The sequence below is a fragment of the Cimex lectularius genome, unplaced genomic scaffold (assembly GCF_000648675.2).
Source record: "Cimex lectularius strain Harlan isolate CLEC.00 unplaced genomic scaffold, Clec_2.1 scaffold91, whole genome shotgun sequence".
In the NCBI taxonomy this organism is placed as follows: domain Eukaryota; kingdom Metazoa; phylum Arthropoda; class Insecta; order Hemiptera; family Cimicidae; genus Cimex; species Cimex lectularius.
Genome location: NW_019394227.1, coordinates 697,493 through 714,945, shown reverse-complemented (window position 1 = coordinate 714,945; position 17,453 = coordinate 697,493). Strand labels below are relative to the sequence as shown.

Genomic DNA, 17,453 nt, shown 5'->3' with positions numbered 1-17,453 from the left:
TGTCTTTCAATTTCTTATCAATTGACTTTTCTTTTCCGAGTGGACTTTTTCCTCGTATTCGTGAGACCTCATAACTTGGGAACAGATTTTATAATGAGAACGTGTGTGAATTGTATTCGGTCGAATCGACTCTTATTCTTAAAAAAATATACATACAAACTCAAAAACGAAATAACCAACCGGACACTCGAATTTTGTTGTTTATTTCAAATTATATCTATTTGTTTCGTTATATTGATTACAACATTCTTTAATGTAAACCAAAGTAAACGAGATCAGAAATTCGTGAATTTCAATAACTTTTATTTAATTCTGATGATTTGAAAGGAAATTCACCAAAACACAGGAAATTTATTTAGATTAAAATTTAACTAACAATTACCTAGTTTTATTTCTTGATAACGTGTGTTACCTCCCCTGGCCTTGCGGATGTTTAAGTCTCCTAGCCTCCGATAATAGGCGACCGGATTTTGTTTTGTGAAAAAGAACGTCTAGACTGTTAGATGCGGTGAACGATCGTTATGTTGTCCCATAAAAGTGTTCTGTATGGTTCATGCCAGGAAAACGTGCTGGGTAAATTCATTGCCCTAATCCCTACATCCTCTTATGTAACGGGTGACAACTCGAGCTGCATGCGGTCTAGCAGTAGCACGCATTAACACGAAGTTGTCCCCAATAAATGGATCGAATGGAACCACAGCTTCCAGAACTTTCTTTAATTACTTCAGTGCAAAGATCCATTCTGTGAGATATTCGATTCGGTACGGGCCGGACGTTGACTGTTTTTGAAAAGGTTATAACACGCATGACACATGAAGCAGTCTTCTCCACACACGGTCCGGGTCATCGGATTTCCACAAACCAAACCGGCACTCTTGTGTGAAGAGATCATACCCCATTGCTCAAGTGTCGTAATATGGTAGTAACGATACTGGGAAGCGGGGTTTGTACTGCCCAGGCACTGCAGCCTTATTGTACCTTCCTAGTTCCTTAGTTCAGTGCAATAGATTCAATCCTTCTCCTTAGAAGTATCATGTCATTGACTGTCGCTGCTACAATTTGATTCCCTAAGTTTTTCCGTATGTTAGGTTAAATCTCCATTGAGCTGTTGCTTCGCATTCGAAGATGATATGGATGGCCGTTTCCTCCTACTATTATGTACATGTTTTCTCTCAGATGCCAGTGACCGGTAAATAGTTCTTCACCCCTCTGAGTTTAGGCTTCTCCATTTGCAGCAGTGATTTTGCCAGTCTTGGTGAGGGTTGTTTCATCATAAGTTTACCGTGTCTAGCGCCGCTAGAGTTTATCCACTTCAATTTTTGCTTTGTTTGGATCCATTCTGTGATGGAAAAGTCATGGATGCTGTTTTTCGAATGCGATACCTTTTCAGCAGTAGAGAACCTGACGCGAGACGTTTAGAGACTGTATTCTCATGAAGCCTTCTAATTACTGTTTTAGAGCTCATCCTTACATTATGGACCGTTTGGGGTTTGTCTACCTATCAAGGAAGCCGTTTAATGACGGTTCCTTAATGCGGTAAGAGTCCTCTAGCCGTAAAACATCGCGGTCTACCAGTACCTTCGATCGAGACTTTCGGTAGCCCTAAACCGCTGTACATCATCTTGGATGGTAGAACGCGGTACACCTCGGACTTCGTTAACGGACGCTAAGTCCTTCGTTGTACTTGTAAGCAGCTGCCGGGTTAGATCTCGACTTAAAACCATGCTTTTAAGAAAAACCAATTATTTACTCAAATTCATTATTTCATTGGTTCATAGATTAGTAACACTATAAAGTTAAGCAAGTTGGAAAATAAATAAATCAAACGTTAGTATTTGTTTGTTAGATTAGTATCCAACATGCGCTCGAAAAGTCGCCGAATACCGGGTCGTTCCGTTTTTCAAATTTACCAAAACAAAATTGCGTATAAGTTGGGAGCGTCGTACCGGACGAGTACACGGAAGAGCTTGCGTAAGAACCGTTGGGTACCTCGGCTGGTCGTATTAGTCTGGAGAGTACTAGCCGTCCTGAAAAGATCTACTTGACGTTGTAATCCTCCGTTGTTAATCCGGCAGACTCAGAACCCGCTTTGGGGGACGAATTCTACGGCGGGAAACTAGCTATAAGTTCATCTACATCTTTGAGAAATCCTACTTATTTCGCTTTACGAAACTCTTAACACCTAAGCTTAATCGTTTTTCTCCCTAAATTTAGTGTGCATTGTACCCGTATTACATTTTAAACCTACCCCTATAATCTATAATTCAAAAGAATAAGTGAATTCACTTAAAAAAAAAATTATATTCCCTCATAAAAGTTAAATGTAATTAAACAGAGAACGAATCCCAGCCTAGATAGAACGTTTGTGAGAAAAACAACTTAATTTTTTTCGTGATCAAGACTGCGATTAACAATAAGAAATCTTTAATAGTCAATCATCCCTGATTCACACAAAACCTAATATTTTTTACTTGTTAAACGATAAACGTAAATATGCATATTGGCAAACTTCCGACGAGATATCACCCGTCTACTCCTTAAACTTAAAACTTTGTGTTGACTTAATCAACATTATTTAGCCCGTATTGTAAACATTTGTGTTATAGCTTTTGGCCGACATAATTGAAAGTCGTAATCATGAAAGAAACCCAATAAAAAGTTAAAGGAATCACATCGATATTAACATACAAATATTTTTTTTAAAATTATTTGAGATGGGGTATGTCAACTCACTTTTCCATGAAGTACACACATGTATAGAGTTGAGCTTATCATCTCTCGCAGTCCACCGGCAATTCCGAGTTTGGTAATTTACAATAAATTACCGGCAGACCTCGAGAATCACCCACCTTGGGTCTTGGCAGTCCGGGGTCAGGCCTCAATCTTATCCGTCCAGGCACCGAGTCCGGGCTCCTACTGGGCTGTCAACAGCTAGGTTAGGTCAATAAAGCACCCAACGCATGCAGTTCCTAGACTCAAACCCATTCACACGCTCACTCATTCTTAAGTAAATGCTTTCCTAGTTACATATTAAGGTGGTGGAGTATTCGATATTCCTCCATCAACTTCCACATAACTAAAAGTTCGGTGGGGTACTCGATATTTTGCGAGATATGAGATGTGACCCTCTTACACTATACATTCACGCTAATAAATACATTCACTGGTAACGCACGCCAGGGACACAGAACTATCATTACTAAATGCAATGAAACAACCCTATTTTTCCCAAGAATAAGAATAGAGGACCCAGATAGAACCTTTTGTTCATGATGTTTGTGTTTAGCTTATTTAAAGTTTTGTACGTTTTTTTTTCAATAAAAGCATTTAATATACCTAATTATAGTTTTAAATTTACAAATCCCTCTGTTTTTAATTATTTTGTTTTTGTTTTATTTAAAAAACAAATTGTTAAACAAAGTCTATCAAGCTCGTGCTTTTATTATATATAAAGAAAGTTACGTTAAGAAATTAATATATTTGTTTCTGTATGTAATGTCCGGTCAAGTTGTTTTGAAGTATGGACAAACGAACTTAAATATACAGACGTTTTGTTAATATATTTTTCCTTTTCATGGAGACCCCCCGGAGAATAGGGAAAATTCTGCTGACATGAGTTAACAATACATGTTCTAAAAACTCAAAAAATAAGACCTAAAAATACTTATGGGATGTATACTAATACATTGCCAGTTTTCAGAAATAAAAAGTAATAATTAATTTTGAAAAAAGAATTGCTGTTCTAACTTCACGTAACTGCTTTCAATTTCATCCATTCCAACCAACACTGGGCCATTCACACGTGCGCACTCAACAAAATAAAACCCTTGTCAGTTTAAAAGTATAGGAACAACTGAATTGCTTAAAAGTTACAAATATTTCCCAAGTTATCTCAATTCACTTTAAATTGGACTTTTAGCCAAGAAATGCAAACTATCTCCTCTGGCCCATTTGTCACAAGTATAATTTACCTATTCACACACGAACACATCTTACATAATAACTCTATTTGTATTTTAAAAGAAAAAAAACTGAATAAGTTAAGTAAATTTGAAAAGTTTAACCAAGTCTTGACTTCACTCATGACGCAACTTATTAACAACCTTAAAATCGTCTATTTATCACTTATCAATAAGAAAGAATAGTACTGTATTTTATACTTTTTTATTTAAACCTGCCCCATTTGCTGCGTGTAAACTTAATAATATTTACTAATTCTTAAAAATGTATGTAAATAAACTAAATTATAGATGCAAGATGGTCATATCTTTTAAAATACAATATGGATATTAATAAATTAGCAATTTAATACAATATAAGATAATGTAAAATATCTTTTTATAAGAAATCATAAATTCTTTGATGGATGTAAATTACGTAAATTTAATTTTTTATTTAAAAAAACCGCATGAAGGTGTTTTCTAACATATATAATAAAAAAAGGGACATAAATATGAAAAAAGAGAAACTACTCAATAGAAGTCACTCTATATATTATTGGGTTGTCCGGAAAATAATGCAGGATTTTAANAAATTATTTTGATTAAAGAACATTGCTTTAAAGTAACTAGTTTCTTTTTTTTTGTTTAATACCAAAATCCTGCATTATTTTCCGGACAACCCAATAGCATTAATCACTTTCAATGTTTCTTAGGAGGTCGCGAGGCTAGTGACGTTTCAGACGTCTGGGGGATTATTTGGAAGGGTGCGGGATGAAAAGTTTCTGACTTGAAGGTTTGTGTTGTGTTACAGCATAATAGTTTGTGAAACTTCTTGTTGCAGTTTTTCCGGGGGGGGGTATATTGGTTATTAAGGTCATTGTGAATGGTAAGATTAAATACACAATAAGGAGCATTGTAGATTGTAGGGATGGGGTACGTTTTGTCGAACCCCAAAGTTCGATGCCTTGTTCCCGTATGGATCTCAGAATGGTAATATAAATGGTCGTTTGTTTTGTTGAATGAGTTTTGATCGTTTGCCCAGCTTTTAAGAAGTTTGTTTAGTTCTTGTCTTTTGAGTCGTGTGTGTGGCCACGTGAGTCGGTCAAGGTATACCCCTAGATAGCGGACAAGATTAGCAGGTGGGGAAGGTATGCTATTGCAGTAGAGGGGAGCAGAGTTCTCAGAAGGGAGAATGTGACATCTTAACATTTTTGTATGTCTATTGTCATTTCCACCGCTTGAACCACTGCTCAAGGGAGTAACATGGGTTTGCAGGTTTTGGATTGAGATGTCGGGATCTTTATGACAGCAAATAATGGCGGTACCATGCGCATATTTGGGGAGTATCGTTTCAAAAAGGCTGTGCGGTGTATACTGTGTAGAGGATAGGTCGTAAATGCGGTTCTTGTAGTACCCCTCACATCTGTGCGATAGAAGACCAACAGAGAGAAGAGGCCATTGATGACCTTGAACACGGCTCACTTTGACTTGAAAGTATCTGTCGATTGTTAGAATTTTAGGATCAGTTACTAGGTAAAAGGGAGGACTCTCTTAAGCTTCCAGAGCAGCCCCAAGTGGAATATACCCGGACGGACCGACAGTCCTTTATCTCAAGAGCGTTAGCGGTGGTATCAGAATGCGATGGCACGGCTGAACAGTAGAATTATTGAAGCGAAGGTATCATCGACCACTTGAAGATTAATGATTAATGTGATGTATTAGTATGATGAAGGGAGGACATAAAATTCCAAATTTGCCAAGTTTTCGACCCGAGCTTCTAGGTCATCATCAGGGCCTATATATTTCAAACAAATCAACAACAATTAAATGTGTTTTATACATATCAGTACAGGTAACTACTTACTGTATTTACTGTATTTTTTTAAATCTATAGTTAAATGACATTGATTTTTTTTTTAACTTTACAACATTGTCAAAGCTGAGACAAATTTCTTCGGCTAAAGATTTTTGAAGTAAAACAAAACAGGACTGGTAACTCTTAGGAAGGAAGGTTCAGTGGAATGAGAAGGTTGGAACCCAAACCAATTAGAATGAATGATGGAAAGAACGCATTTTTCGAGGATTTTGTCCATTATAGAAAACAGGCTAAAATAATTTTGGCACTAACATAGTTTCTCATATTGCGAAGATTTAAGTAGGAAAAAGCAATAATCTTAAATAAAACATTTGCTGTCCTGGTTATAATAATTTGTGGCAGGATCTCCCCAACTGCAGTTGAAAAGGGTCTCTGGCTACTACAAATTCGCGTATTTTACACGGTTGGTTTTATTATTTCGAAAAGCAATGAGGCCAAAGGCCAGAAATAACCGCTGCAGAATATTTGTAAATTGATTTGGTCAGACGTAACCGATTCTACACACTTAGAAATTCAACATGCTCATTTCAACTACTCGAAAATTGTAAAACCTGTGTAACTCACAAAAAAGGTTATATCCTTAATCAAATAAGATAAACAAAATATTCTCCCACTGATTTAATCTGTTTTATTAATTTTAGCTAAATATTTACGCATTTTTTATCGGTCTGGTTTAATAATAGAGAACACACAAATAGAACGGTTGCTTAACTATGCTTTTTGTTTGTTACTTCTTGCTTATTTAATTGATAACTGTCTATACAAGTTTATTATTCTCTAGTTAAACAATATACACCTGTGATTTTATGAACTTCCGTTTGCTTATGTCGTACCCTTGTTTTTATATATAGATTATATGTTTTGCGACAAGTTGAGAAAGCTCTTGTCACAAATTGGCTTAGAAAATCAATAAATCGTTGACCCCCTAGTTTGCAATCAATCCTACAGTTTGTTATCAAAAGTAACATTAGTCTGCAGAAAAATGTGAACTTATTTACGAAGTCTTAACTTAAAAGGTTTTGAATTCGATAACAAGTCAATTGTTTTTTATTTATTTTCTTTAAACTTTCTATATTTGTGATAATTAATTACTAAAGACTGGATTTTCGTGCTGAAAAAACCTTCAAAACTTGCAAAAATTATAATAAAAGTAAAAGCTCCCATTTAAAAAGGTCAAAATTTTATTTCCCTTATAAAAATAATTATTGTCTTGTAACATTGTACATTTTATAACCATTTATACAGTTTTTATAAACTCAATATGTACGCTTTTCGGAGTTTCATTGTTAATAACTATTATTGTAAAATTGAAAAAGTAACAAAAAATATGGAAAGAAAATTTATGGAAACAAAATAAATAATATAAAAAAATCTGGAACAGCACGAGCTTCATCGTCTGTTAAAATAATTCAAATAACAGTTTAATTACTTTAATAAATTAAAATAGCATTTATTGTTAAATAGAACTTTTGTAATACTTACTACAAAATTAAGCTCGAGAGCTTAGCTATTATCTGACTTAATAGTTTTTTGTTTTATTACCGTTATTTCGATATCAGGAAAGACGAAATTTTCAGTATAAGCCTATAAGATTTACTTGTTGGCTGTATAGTAAAAATAAAATCGTCAAATATCTGTTGCTTACTTTTTTGAGCTGTTGTATTTCTGTCCTGTGAAAAAACATGAACTTTATTTTTTGGTTTAATTTAAAAAAAAATTAAACAAAAAAAGTTTCTAAATTAAACAGATGATAACCTCAGATCGAACGCGATTCCCAGAACCATTCAGATTGGCATTGACGTTTCTGTTTGATATTGTAGTATGAAAATAGCTAAAAATGTGCAGATAAACTTAAAATAAATACAAAATATTCTAATGGAATTTATATTAAGGGGGTGAAGTTGATAGATATTCGAAAAGGATTAGTCATGAAATTATCGCCATCCAACGGTGTTTATTGTTAACGAGTGTTCGTTAAGAACAACAAACACTGCCTTTGTAGACCATAAAAAAATAGAATCCAAACTAGTCTAAAAAAAAAAAAAAATTGTACACCTTATCCACATCCTTTATAGAATTTGTGTTAACGGCACGTCTTAAGATTTTCCTTGACTGGAACGTGGTCTTAAATGAAACTACAACGAAAATCCTGTATTTTACAATGTAGGGTTTTTCTTTTTCTTAGCTGCTGACGTAATCAAACGTAATAAAAAGTGTCGTGTACTAGGACATCGTCTCCCAAAGACTAGTAACATCTTGTCCCAGGATATAGTTTGCTAGTCTTATTTTTTATCTACTGAAAAAAAGATTGGCAACATGTGTCGTTAAAAGTGCTGAATTCAACACTTTAATCTGATTCATTTCTCCTTTAATACACAAGTTTAATACCAATCGCGTAGGAATAGTAAGTAGAAGATGACCTCTCTATTCCCACACATTTTTTTTGTATCTTTTTCATCTCGATTTTAAAGAAAAAAAATTTCTTTGTCGTATCTGAATAAACATCCGTATCATAAATAATTCGAGCCGTTAAGCAAGGCTGCTTGTTATTCGGCCTGGCGTTTACGAAATGAATCATTATTCTTCTTCGAAATGGTACCAAGATAGGTTCCCCTATAACTTCTATAAATTCTTTAATTTACATGTTAAGGTTTGACTAATCTAGAAAAAACCAATTAGTTCAGCACTCTTATCAATTTAGGACCAAATGCATTCCTATTGTGCAATTGCTTCAGCTGAATTCAACAATAAATCATACGTAATGGAAAAAGCCTGGGGAAATACAACCTGCTTATATCTTGGGTATTAGGACACAAGAAAATTTTGAGAAGCGAAAAGGCCGACACACTGAACGGAGGATTTGCAAGGCCTTGAACCTATTCATGGGAATAACTAAAACAAACACGAAATCCTCCATCACAGAATGGATCCGAAAAAAGACAAAAGGAGAAGAGGATAAACTCTCGAGGTGCTAGACACCGTAAGCTTATGCCTAAACAGCCCTCACCATGACTGGCAAAGGATTACAGAAGTGTGTAGAGATTAGTGACCGTTAATCGATAGTTATTCAGATATCGTGAGATGCGGTACAGAAGAGATTACAGAAGGCTAATCCCAGATGACTGATAGGACTACTGGTCACTGGCGTCTGAGGAAACACCTACACAGCATGAGTATATTCAATGATGACCCTATTTGTAGGTTATGCAATGAGGAGGAAGAAACAGCCACCAATATATTCTTAAAATGCGAATCTCTCAATGGAGATACAACCTGGAATAATAAGAAAAGGTAGCAACGACAGTCCATTACCCTAAAAGGATCCAGTCTGTGGCACTATCCTAAGGAACTAGAAAAATTCAATAAGCCAGAAGGCTGAAGTGCTTGGGGTCGTGTTCAATCATCGTGAACTTATTCTTTATGTTACGTACAAATTTCAAAACTTATGCCCCGGGCCATTTGAAATTCGTTCGAACCACCAATACGGCCCGTAATAAAGTGGAAAATCTGCGATATCTTATTCACGTGTCAACTCTGTAATCCTCTAGGGATTATGAAAAAAGCCGTATTACGTAAATTCACAGTCCGGTAGAGTTAGAAAGACTTGAAATATATCGAATTTCCCTTATTCGACTTCTTTCTTCCGTTCCAAAACAACGTTTTCTACTTCCTTTTTGGTGTATAATCATGAAATCTCGTTTCATTATTTATTTTTATGATGTCCACAAAAATCTCGTAAGCTCTGATATTATGATTGCCAATGTAGTAAATTTATCAAGTCTTTTTAAAGAATTAATATCGTTTAATTTATTCTCAGCGTACTTTTACCCATTTCAAATAATTTAATTTCATTACCGTTTCCACCAAGAAATTCAATCTTACAACTTGAGGTATGGCGAATTTTATTTTGAATTTGACTTGTTTTGATAACATACTTTTACTGTTTTAAAAGGAAAGGTAAATAAAGTTAAATTTAATACGCCCCAACGTTTCCAATAAACAACTGGTCAAAAATCGTCAACGGTAATTAGTCAAAAAATAGACAAAATAAAACATCAAACAAAACAAACACAAGGTTTACCTAATAGAGAAATTAAAAACTTCGCGTTTAAAATGCAGAACTGTTGATTACATTTTCAAGACAGTTTTGTGACTTTTAGTGCTTTCACTTCAACAAAGCTACATAGATGCTTTTAATTTCAAACTAAAATTATTTAATAAATATTAAATTACTTGTCAAATTTTATTACCTCCATCATTGAATTATGCATACATGCTTTTTCTTCCTCCCAATTTAAAAAAAAAAAAAAGTTATTTGAGAGGTTTTTGTAACGGTTTTATTTCCTCCAGGATTTGCACGATCGTCCAAACATTTTATGTTCCTATAACATACTAAAAAATGTTATTTCACTTTAGTATAAATCAATAACTGTAAAATGGGTTATTTTTTTAATCGAAGACAATAATTACGCCCAAACAGTTAAATCTATCCAGTATTTTTCATCATACTTCGATCAAGGTACTTAAATCCTTTAAATATGCGAATAAACGAAATACATAGACAAACCCCAAGAGGTATTATTGTATGTGATAATATTCAAACACAAAATTAATGTGGAAATCAAGAACACAACAAATCAACGTTCATAAAAGAACCATAAAAACAAAAATTTAAATCTTTAATTGGTTTGGAATCATTCGTGGGTCTTACTCTTTAATATATAATTAAGTGCCAATGTGAAACACATGAATGAAATATTATTATTCACTCGACCGCCTTATCTAATCTCAGATTTAATCTCAATAATATTAAATAATTTTCTACCCGTGGAAACGAACGATAAATAATAAATAAGTAGGAAAAAACTTGAAAATTGGAAAAAAAAGGCGTGGCACTATCAAGAATTACATAGAGTTAAGTAAACAAGGTGTTGTAAAAGTGATGTTGGACTGTTAAATTCCTTACTTAGTAATGGAAATTATTTGAAGCTATTTATTTCGTGAGTAATCAACAGTTCGAAACTCAATTGACGTCAGTCAATTTGAGATATGAGCTTTATTGAACGCTTTTAATTACTAATTATAGTTTTACAATAAATTTTAAAAGAAATACCATTTAGTCTATTCGTTTATAATGATTAAAAAATGAAGACATTTTTATTCAGTTATAATTAATTTGCATTTTATGCAGTTACTTACCTTAATAATATTACAAAAAAGATTAAAATGAAGTATTAATTATCGATCATATTATAATATATTTATTATATAATAATTATGATTAAAAGGAGTAAAATTGGGTAGAAATTATCGCCGATTTTTTTTTTTTTTTTTTTAATTAGCCATAGGTGAGTGGGTAGATAATGTTAATTTATAAATATATTTTATTAGAAAAAAATGCAAGTAAAATTCAAATGAAAGAAACAATCGTAAGGTGGTATTTTTCTCCTTATTTTGGAACTTTGTAATTGCAGTAAAAATGCATTTTAAGGTGATTTTACTTTTTTTGCTTTTAAAGGCATGATTACGCTATTCACTCAGCAACAACAAAGTTGTTTAATTAGTTATTCAGATATCGTGAGATGCGGTCGGGTGTGATGTAGGTTTCAGAAAAACATTTTCTTTATCGTGCCAACGTTTCGATCTTTTATTGAGCCCTGAAGATGATCTCAATAAAAGATCGAAACGTTGGCACGATAAAGAAAATGTTTTTCTGAAACCTACATCACACCCGACCGCATCTCACGATATCTGAATAACTATCGATTAACGGTCACTAATCTCTACACGTTGTTTAATTAATCGAACCGTGCCAACAGATGTCATGGCTGTCTGAATTTTCAAATTTATTAAAATTGTGAGAACAATTCAATTGTAAATTAACATATGCAATTATGTAGGTGTAAGTTCAGTAATTACTCTTCATATGCCATGTACAGACGCATTTCATATTTGCCTTCCAACATTTTTGTAAAATATTTTTTTAGACTTTTATGGTATTTTTTATGAAAAATGAATTATAATTATTATTTATAAATAGGAAAAATTATTAATAAAATGCACTTTTAGGCATACACAATTTACTTATAATAATTTTTTTTTTAACTTTACATTTAACTTTTTAAATTATAATCTCCGAACATAAAATTCACAAAAAAACTGTTATCTTTGAACTACTATAAAAAACTTAAAATATAATTAACAAAAATTAAAACTATTATTATTCAGAAATCGTGAGATGCGGTCTGGTGTGATGTAGGTTTCAGAAAAACATTTTCTTTATCGTGCCAACGTTTCGATCTTTATTGAGATCATCTTCAGGGCTCAAAGTGTTTGTCTTCTGTGTAATTGTGCCATTCTTGCGTGTCGTGTTGAGGGTCCTTAAACCTACATCACACCAGACCGCATCTCACGATTTCTTAATAATTATCGATTAACGGTCACTAATCACCACACATTAAAACTATTATCAAACTTACGTGAATTAAAATTTATCTTGGCCCAATCCCAAAGGAATAAAATAAAGGAACCATGGAAATAGGAAACTCACTCGATGAATGATCTCTTCTTGGTGTTCTCCGGACCAGATTATTGTTCCCAAGAAAAGTTGATGTAGCCAACTTGGAGGTGGCGTGTCCGCAGTCTCGAGGTGGAATGCCCTGTTAATCACCCTTTCCGGACTCTTGTCTACTAAGTCTCGAAATTCATCGTTTCCATTCTGTTTATTTTGATTTGTTTGTTACAATTTTATTTATATCCAATACGTTACAAATGTGATCACAAATCCGTTCTTCACACGGTTGCAGCATTATCATTAATGCCAGCGCTGCATCCGGATGGCATAGGCCAAGAGAATCCGGCCAATACTGGTATTCAGTGTCAAGCCAGCCGTCTCTTAATGCGTCGAGGCGGGTTTTTGGGATGGATAGAGGGCTCAAACAGTAGGGTTAAGGTGGATCGAGAGGTTGGTGTAAAACTTTTGGGATCGGTAACGGATTATTTTTTGGTCAAAGGAATGCTGAGATCGTTGTGGTTAGCGAGGTTAGTAACGTAGTAAAGGGCTTATTGTTAGACAATTTGTCTGAGGACTTTTGATTGGAAGGATTTGCGCGCTGATGGCTTGACAGAACTCTACAGTTCCACTCCGCATGTCCAAAGTGGTCGCAGTATATTCGTGTGTTAGTTTAGTGTTAATGACCACGACCAATTTCGGTAGTCTGTAGTTGTCCAACTCTTGTATAGAGATTCCACGTCAGTTTGCTCTTTAGTACTAAGTACTTGACTTAAATGGAATTCGGTATCTCTTTGTTTTCTAAGTGGTCTAAGTTTTCTGTTAAGGGATAAAATTGCATCTCGTCCGCGTAGGTGGTGATGACGTTATATTGCCTTGTGGGACGCTGGATTGTATCTGTGTGACTTCCGAGAACTCGTCGCATCTTACTCTGATGCAGCGATCAGTTTGGTAGGATTTCAGGATAAGGTAATAACGAGAGGTTAGGAAGTCATGCCGGGGTACCAGACCTTATCAAAAGGCATTGCTACATCTAGAAACAACCCAAGCAATACTCTTTTTTTCTCTTGGGCAGAGGAGATAGTGTCGATAACTATGAAACCTTGTTTGATCGTGGAATGATGAAGGTGGAAGCCGAATTGGTGAGGAGGAATGGTTTATTAGTATGTAGGCCGGGTATTAATCATTTTTAAATGACTCTTTCGAGGATTTTGGAGAAGGAAGAAGACTGATGGGTCTGAAAGACAGACGATATGAGTTAGGGGGTTTGTGACTTCAGGCATGATGGAATAATTCCATAAGAGTGGTTCGTAGGCTGTCATTATATATTGCGGTAAGGAAACTGGCTTTTTATAAAAGATAAAGTTTTATACCGAATGCGGTGGTGGGTTTTCATTTTTCCTCTTTCTTTTTCTTTACAAACATGCGAGAAGTGAACGTTCTATTTGCGAATTGCGGGTTCGTACTTCGCTTGTTTCAGTTTCCTGCCTTATACAAGGTCCAAATTTTAGAAAAACAAAGTTACCTTTTTAACACTCGTAATTTTTATCATTTGGACAAAATGTGTGGTGATTGGTGACCGTTTGTCGATGATTATTCAGAAATCGTGAGATGCGGTCTGGTGAGATGTAGGTTTCAGAAAAACATTTTCCTCATCGTGCCAACGTTTCGATCTTTATTGAGCCCTGAAGATGATATCAATAAAGATCGAAACGTTGGTACGATAAAGAAAATGTTTTTCTGAAACCTACATCTTACCAGACCGCATCACACGATTTCTGAATAATCATTTGGACAAAAATTAATTGGGGAGCCGTTGATATGAGGAGGGAATAGGCAATCTGTATTATTATTTTTATTATTTAGTACTGGAACGCCTATTTTTGCTTTTGGACATTTGTCGACTTTTTGCTCGGCACGACCTTTTTGTCATGCAAAGCCGATGACAAAATTAAATATGAACTTGTCATTAGGAAGTTTAGTTTGTTTTTCCAGTTTTTACCAAGTCATTACTCTGTGATGAACGTTTGTTAAGAAGAAAAATAGCTCCGCGCTCAAAAAGATGACAATAGTTATGAGTTCACTGCAGTTCATTTCATTTGAATTATTAGCCATCACTAACTGTGAGCTAAGAAAATCAATAAAATTTCAAATGAACAAACTGCACGTAAAAGAAAACGATTAGTTTCCGTATTAAAATCAGAACTAATGTCTTCTGTCGTAAAAAGTGTTAGATGTATCGACCACTTTTTTACTCACGAATAATATGGATCTCGGTCTGGTACTCTGGATGAAAAACAGATTCAATCGTTATCTACCAAGCTTTCGAACGATTTTAAGGTCACCATCAGCGCGAAACGAGCTTACAGCCGTATGACCCAGACACCCAAGTTAGTCCAGCAGACATTAAAATCGCAATGAAAAGATTAACCTGGAAATACCAAAAAATTATAATCAGTGAAACCGACTGTGAAGCCTTGGGGCCCGGAGAATATGAAAAAGAAAGTATAATTCGTACAGGATTAAGCATTGACCACACCCGCCTGACACATGGGCATCTCCTCGTCGGAAAGAGACCCACGAGGAGTCCCCTGTGCGGCGCGGCTGTAACAGTAAAAATATATTTTAGAAGAGTATGAACGACTAACACCGCACAGGATTCGGCGTGGCCTGCCTAACGATTTACGAAAAATAGTAAAGCACAGCAATGATCATAAAGATAAAGACATTAAATATCTAAAATCGATAAACGCATATGTAACTCCTCGCACTGGTTTTTATGTATTTCGTTGGTATGAATGTATTTATTTGCATGCAGTGTGAATAGACTGGTCTGTGGAGAAATGGTTTATAAAGGTTCTTATCTATAAGAATGTATTTATTTGCATGAGTGGTTAAGTGTGTATGGGCGGGTCTGTGGTGGAATATAGAGTACCCCGTAATCCCGTCAAACTAGGTAGGTTAGTTATCTCCCTTCCTCCCTCTCTAACCCTCTCTCTCCCCTCCCCCTCTCTCTCCCCTCCCCCTCNTATAATTAGATCCACATTATTCTGTCTCAAATACATGTCTCAACCTTATTGATCTAAATAACACATAAAAAAATTAAGTTCCATCAGATTGTAATAATTACTTAAAACTTGCGCGTAGGAATTTTGTGTAATCTAATGATCAGATTGTAGTATTCTATTTAAGATGTGGTGTAGAAATTTTGTGATACTTAGTGACTAGATTTGATGCCGGATATGGGTGAACTCACGCTGGACCGCATTGGGTTATTTATTGGGTCCGTCTTCACTCGCGGGTTGTCTCAACTATTTAAAACGATTATACTTCAACAACAAATACTGTACTGACTTCGCCCGCATGTGAAGACGGGCCCAATAATCCAATGCAGGTTCAGTATTTGACTAGATAAAATTATGTTTGCTGAGCTATTCAAAATAATCAGGCCCGAACATCAAACACTCAACAGACGTTTGAGTGACTCGCGAGTGAACACGGGGCCAATAAGTGATCCAGGTTCAGTATTTGACTAGATAATTAAAAATTATGTTTGTTGAGCTACTCAAAACAGTCAGACTTTTCAACAACTAACGCTCGTAACAGATGTCACCCACAAGTGAATACTACGGACCCAATAAATGACCCTATGCCGGTTCAGCATAGTGACTAGATAGTAAGAAATTATGTTCCATCATGTTAAATCGATTTAAACCTGGGACTTTGTTTTCATTATCATACACACCTTAAAAAAAGGGGTTAATTTTATTTAAAACAGGAGATTTGTTTAATCCGCGTTGATCGTTTACAATAAGATGTTGAGTTTTTGTGACAGTCGACGTCAATCATTGAATCCCACTCGGATTTTCAATGAGCCATCGATTATTCAGCTATCCTTGGTTATTAATAGTTTTTACAAGACTGAGTGACGCTATACACAAAGATTAAAAAAAAAGTCGCTGAGCAATTTTTTGTTTGTTGTTTCCTTTAGTTTCTTATATCATGTGCCCCAGCAACATGTAACGTCTCGGGTGTTACCTATACCTAATAGACGTAATGGAGTTGTTTTGTTGTCCATTTAGTTCGTTTTTAAAATTTATAAGAAAGGTTCTTAATTTAAGACCTATGTTGATTTTTCAAATGTCTCTATAAATTTGCCAAGGAATAATGGTGAAACCTAAGGCAATTGCAACATGCAATTTGGTTACGTGTTTCTTTCTCCAGTGAGATGGGTTTTATCAGGCGGTTCAACAGTTGTACGTTGAGCATGCGGCACGATTACATCACTTGAAAAATTATAAAATGACGAAGTGAACTTCTTTTGGAGTGAGTCATTTGCAAAACCGTCCTATCCATCTCCGGTCGATTAGTCATTTTATTTTTTATCATCTCTTATCTCAGGCGGGAAAAATCGTATCTCATCGTTAACGACGGATTCAATTAGAAAAGAATATAGCGAGAAAACAATCGAAAGTGAAGAAAATGGTTAGCTCGTTGGTGACCGACCACCTGCCTCATTGCTTTTACTGCTGAAACTCTATTGGCCCGGACGCCGGCTCCCTCCAAAGGCCCTCCAAGGCCAGCCTCGTCTCTCCCCTCGGTTCGGCAGTACTTTCTCAGTTCTTGGCTCGATTCAAACACCATCGACGGTTTTTTTTCTCTCATCGTTGAACGTCCAGGACAACAACCGGCGAAATGGTCTCCGGAAAATCGGTCAGTTTCCTTCATTTGTGGATTTGTGTGTTTTGTGGTTGGTTGTTCTGTGCTATCTGCGGTTCTTCGATGAAAAAGTTTGCCTTCAGGCGGCTGTTTGAGGCGTTTCCCCTCTGTCCTTACAATCTTAGTTAACGTTTTATTTTTTTATGAGCGTATGTATTTCTTAATACTTTTGAACTTTAAATCACGTGGAATCGCTACTGTTAAATAGTACAAAAAATATATATAAAAGTTTTTCCTATATTCATATCAATTATAGGGGTGTGGTTTGTACGTTTGTATTATTATTTGCGCGTGTGTTGTGTGGTGAGTTAGTGTTTGCGAGCGTGAATGAGTGTGGTAACTGAATAATAGTAGGCATAGGGGTAATTGTGAGAGTGTAGGTCCGTGTGTTGTGCGGTGAGTGTTA

The 17,453-nt window shown here is 35.2% G+C and overlaps 1 protein-coding gene across 4 annotated transcripts in view; it reads left to right on the top strand.

Annotated features, from left to right (window-relative positions):
* The window catches only part of LOC106674153 (moesin/ezrin/radixin homolog 1), a 46,651-nt gene that overhangs the window by 13,022 nt on the left and 16,176 nt on the right, over positions 1–17,453 (top strand). The window contains exon 1 of one of the 4 annotated variants that reach the window (XM_014406712.2): positions 16,778–17,041. The exons of the other annotated variants lie outside the window; for them this stretch is intronic. Coding sequence (XP_014262198.1) covers positions 17,024–17,041 — 18 coding nt within the window. The 5' untranslated portion in view covers positions 16,778–17,023. Of the gene's footprint in view, positions 1–16,777; positions 17,042–17,453 lie in introns of those variants that run through there. 4 annotated transcript variants of the gene reach the window in all.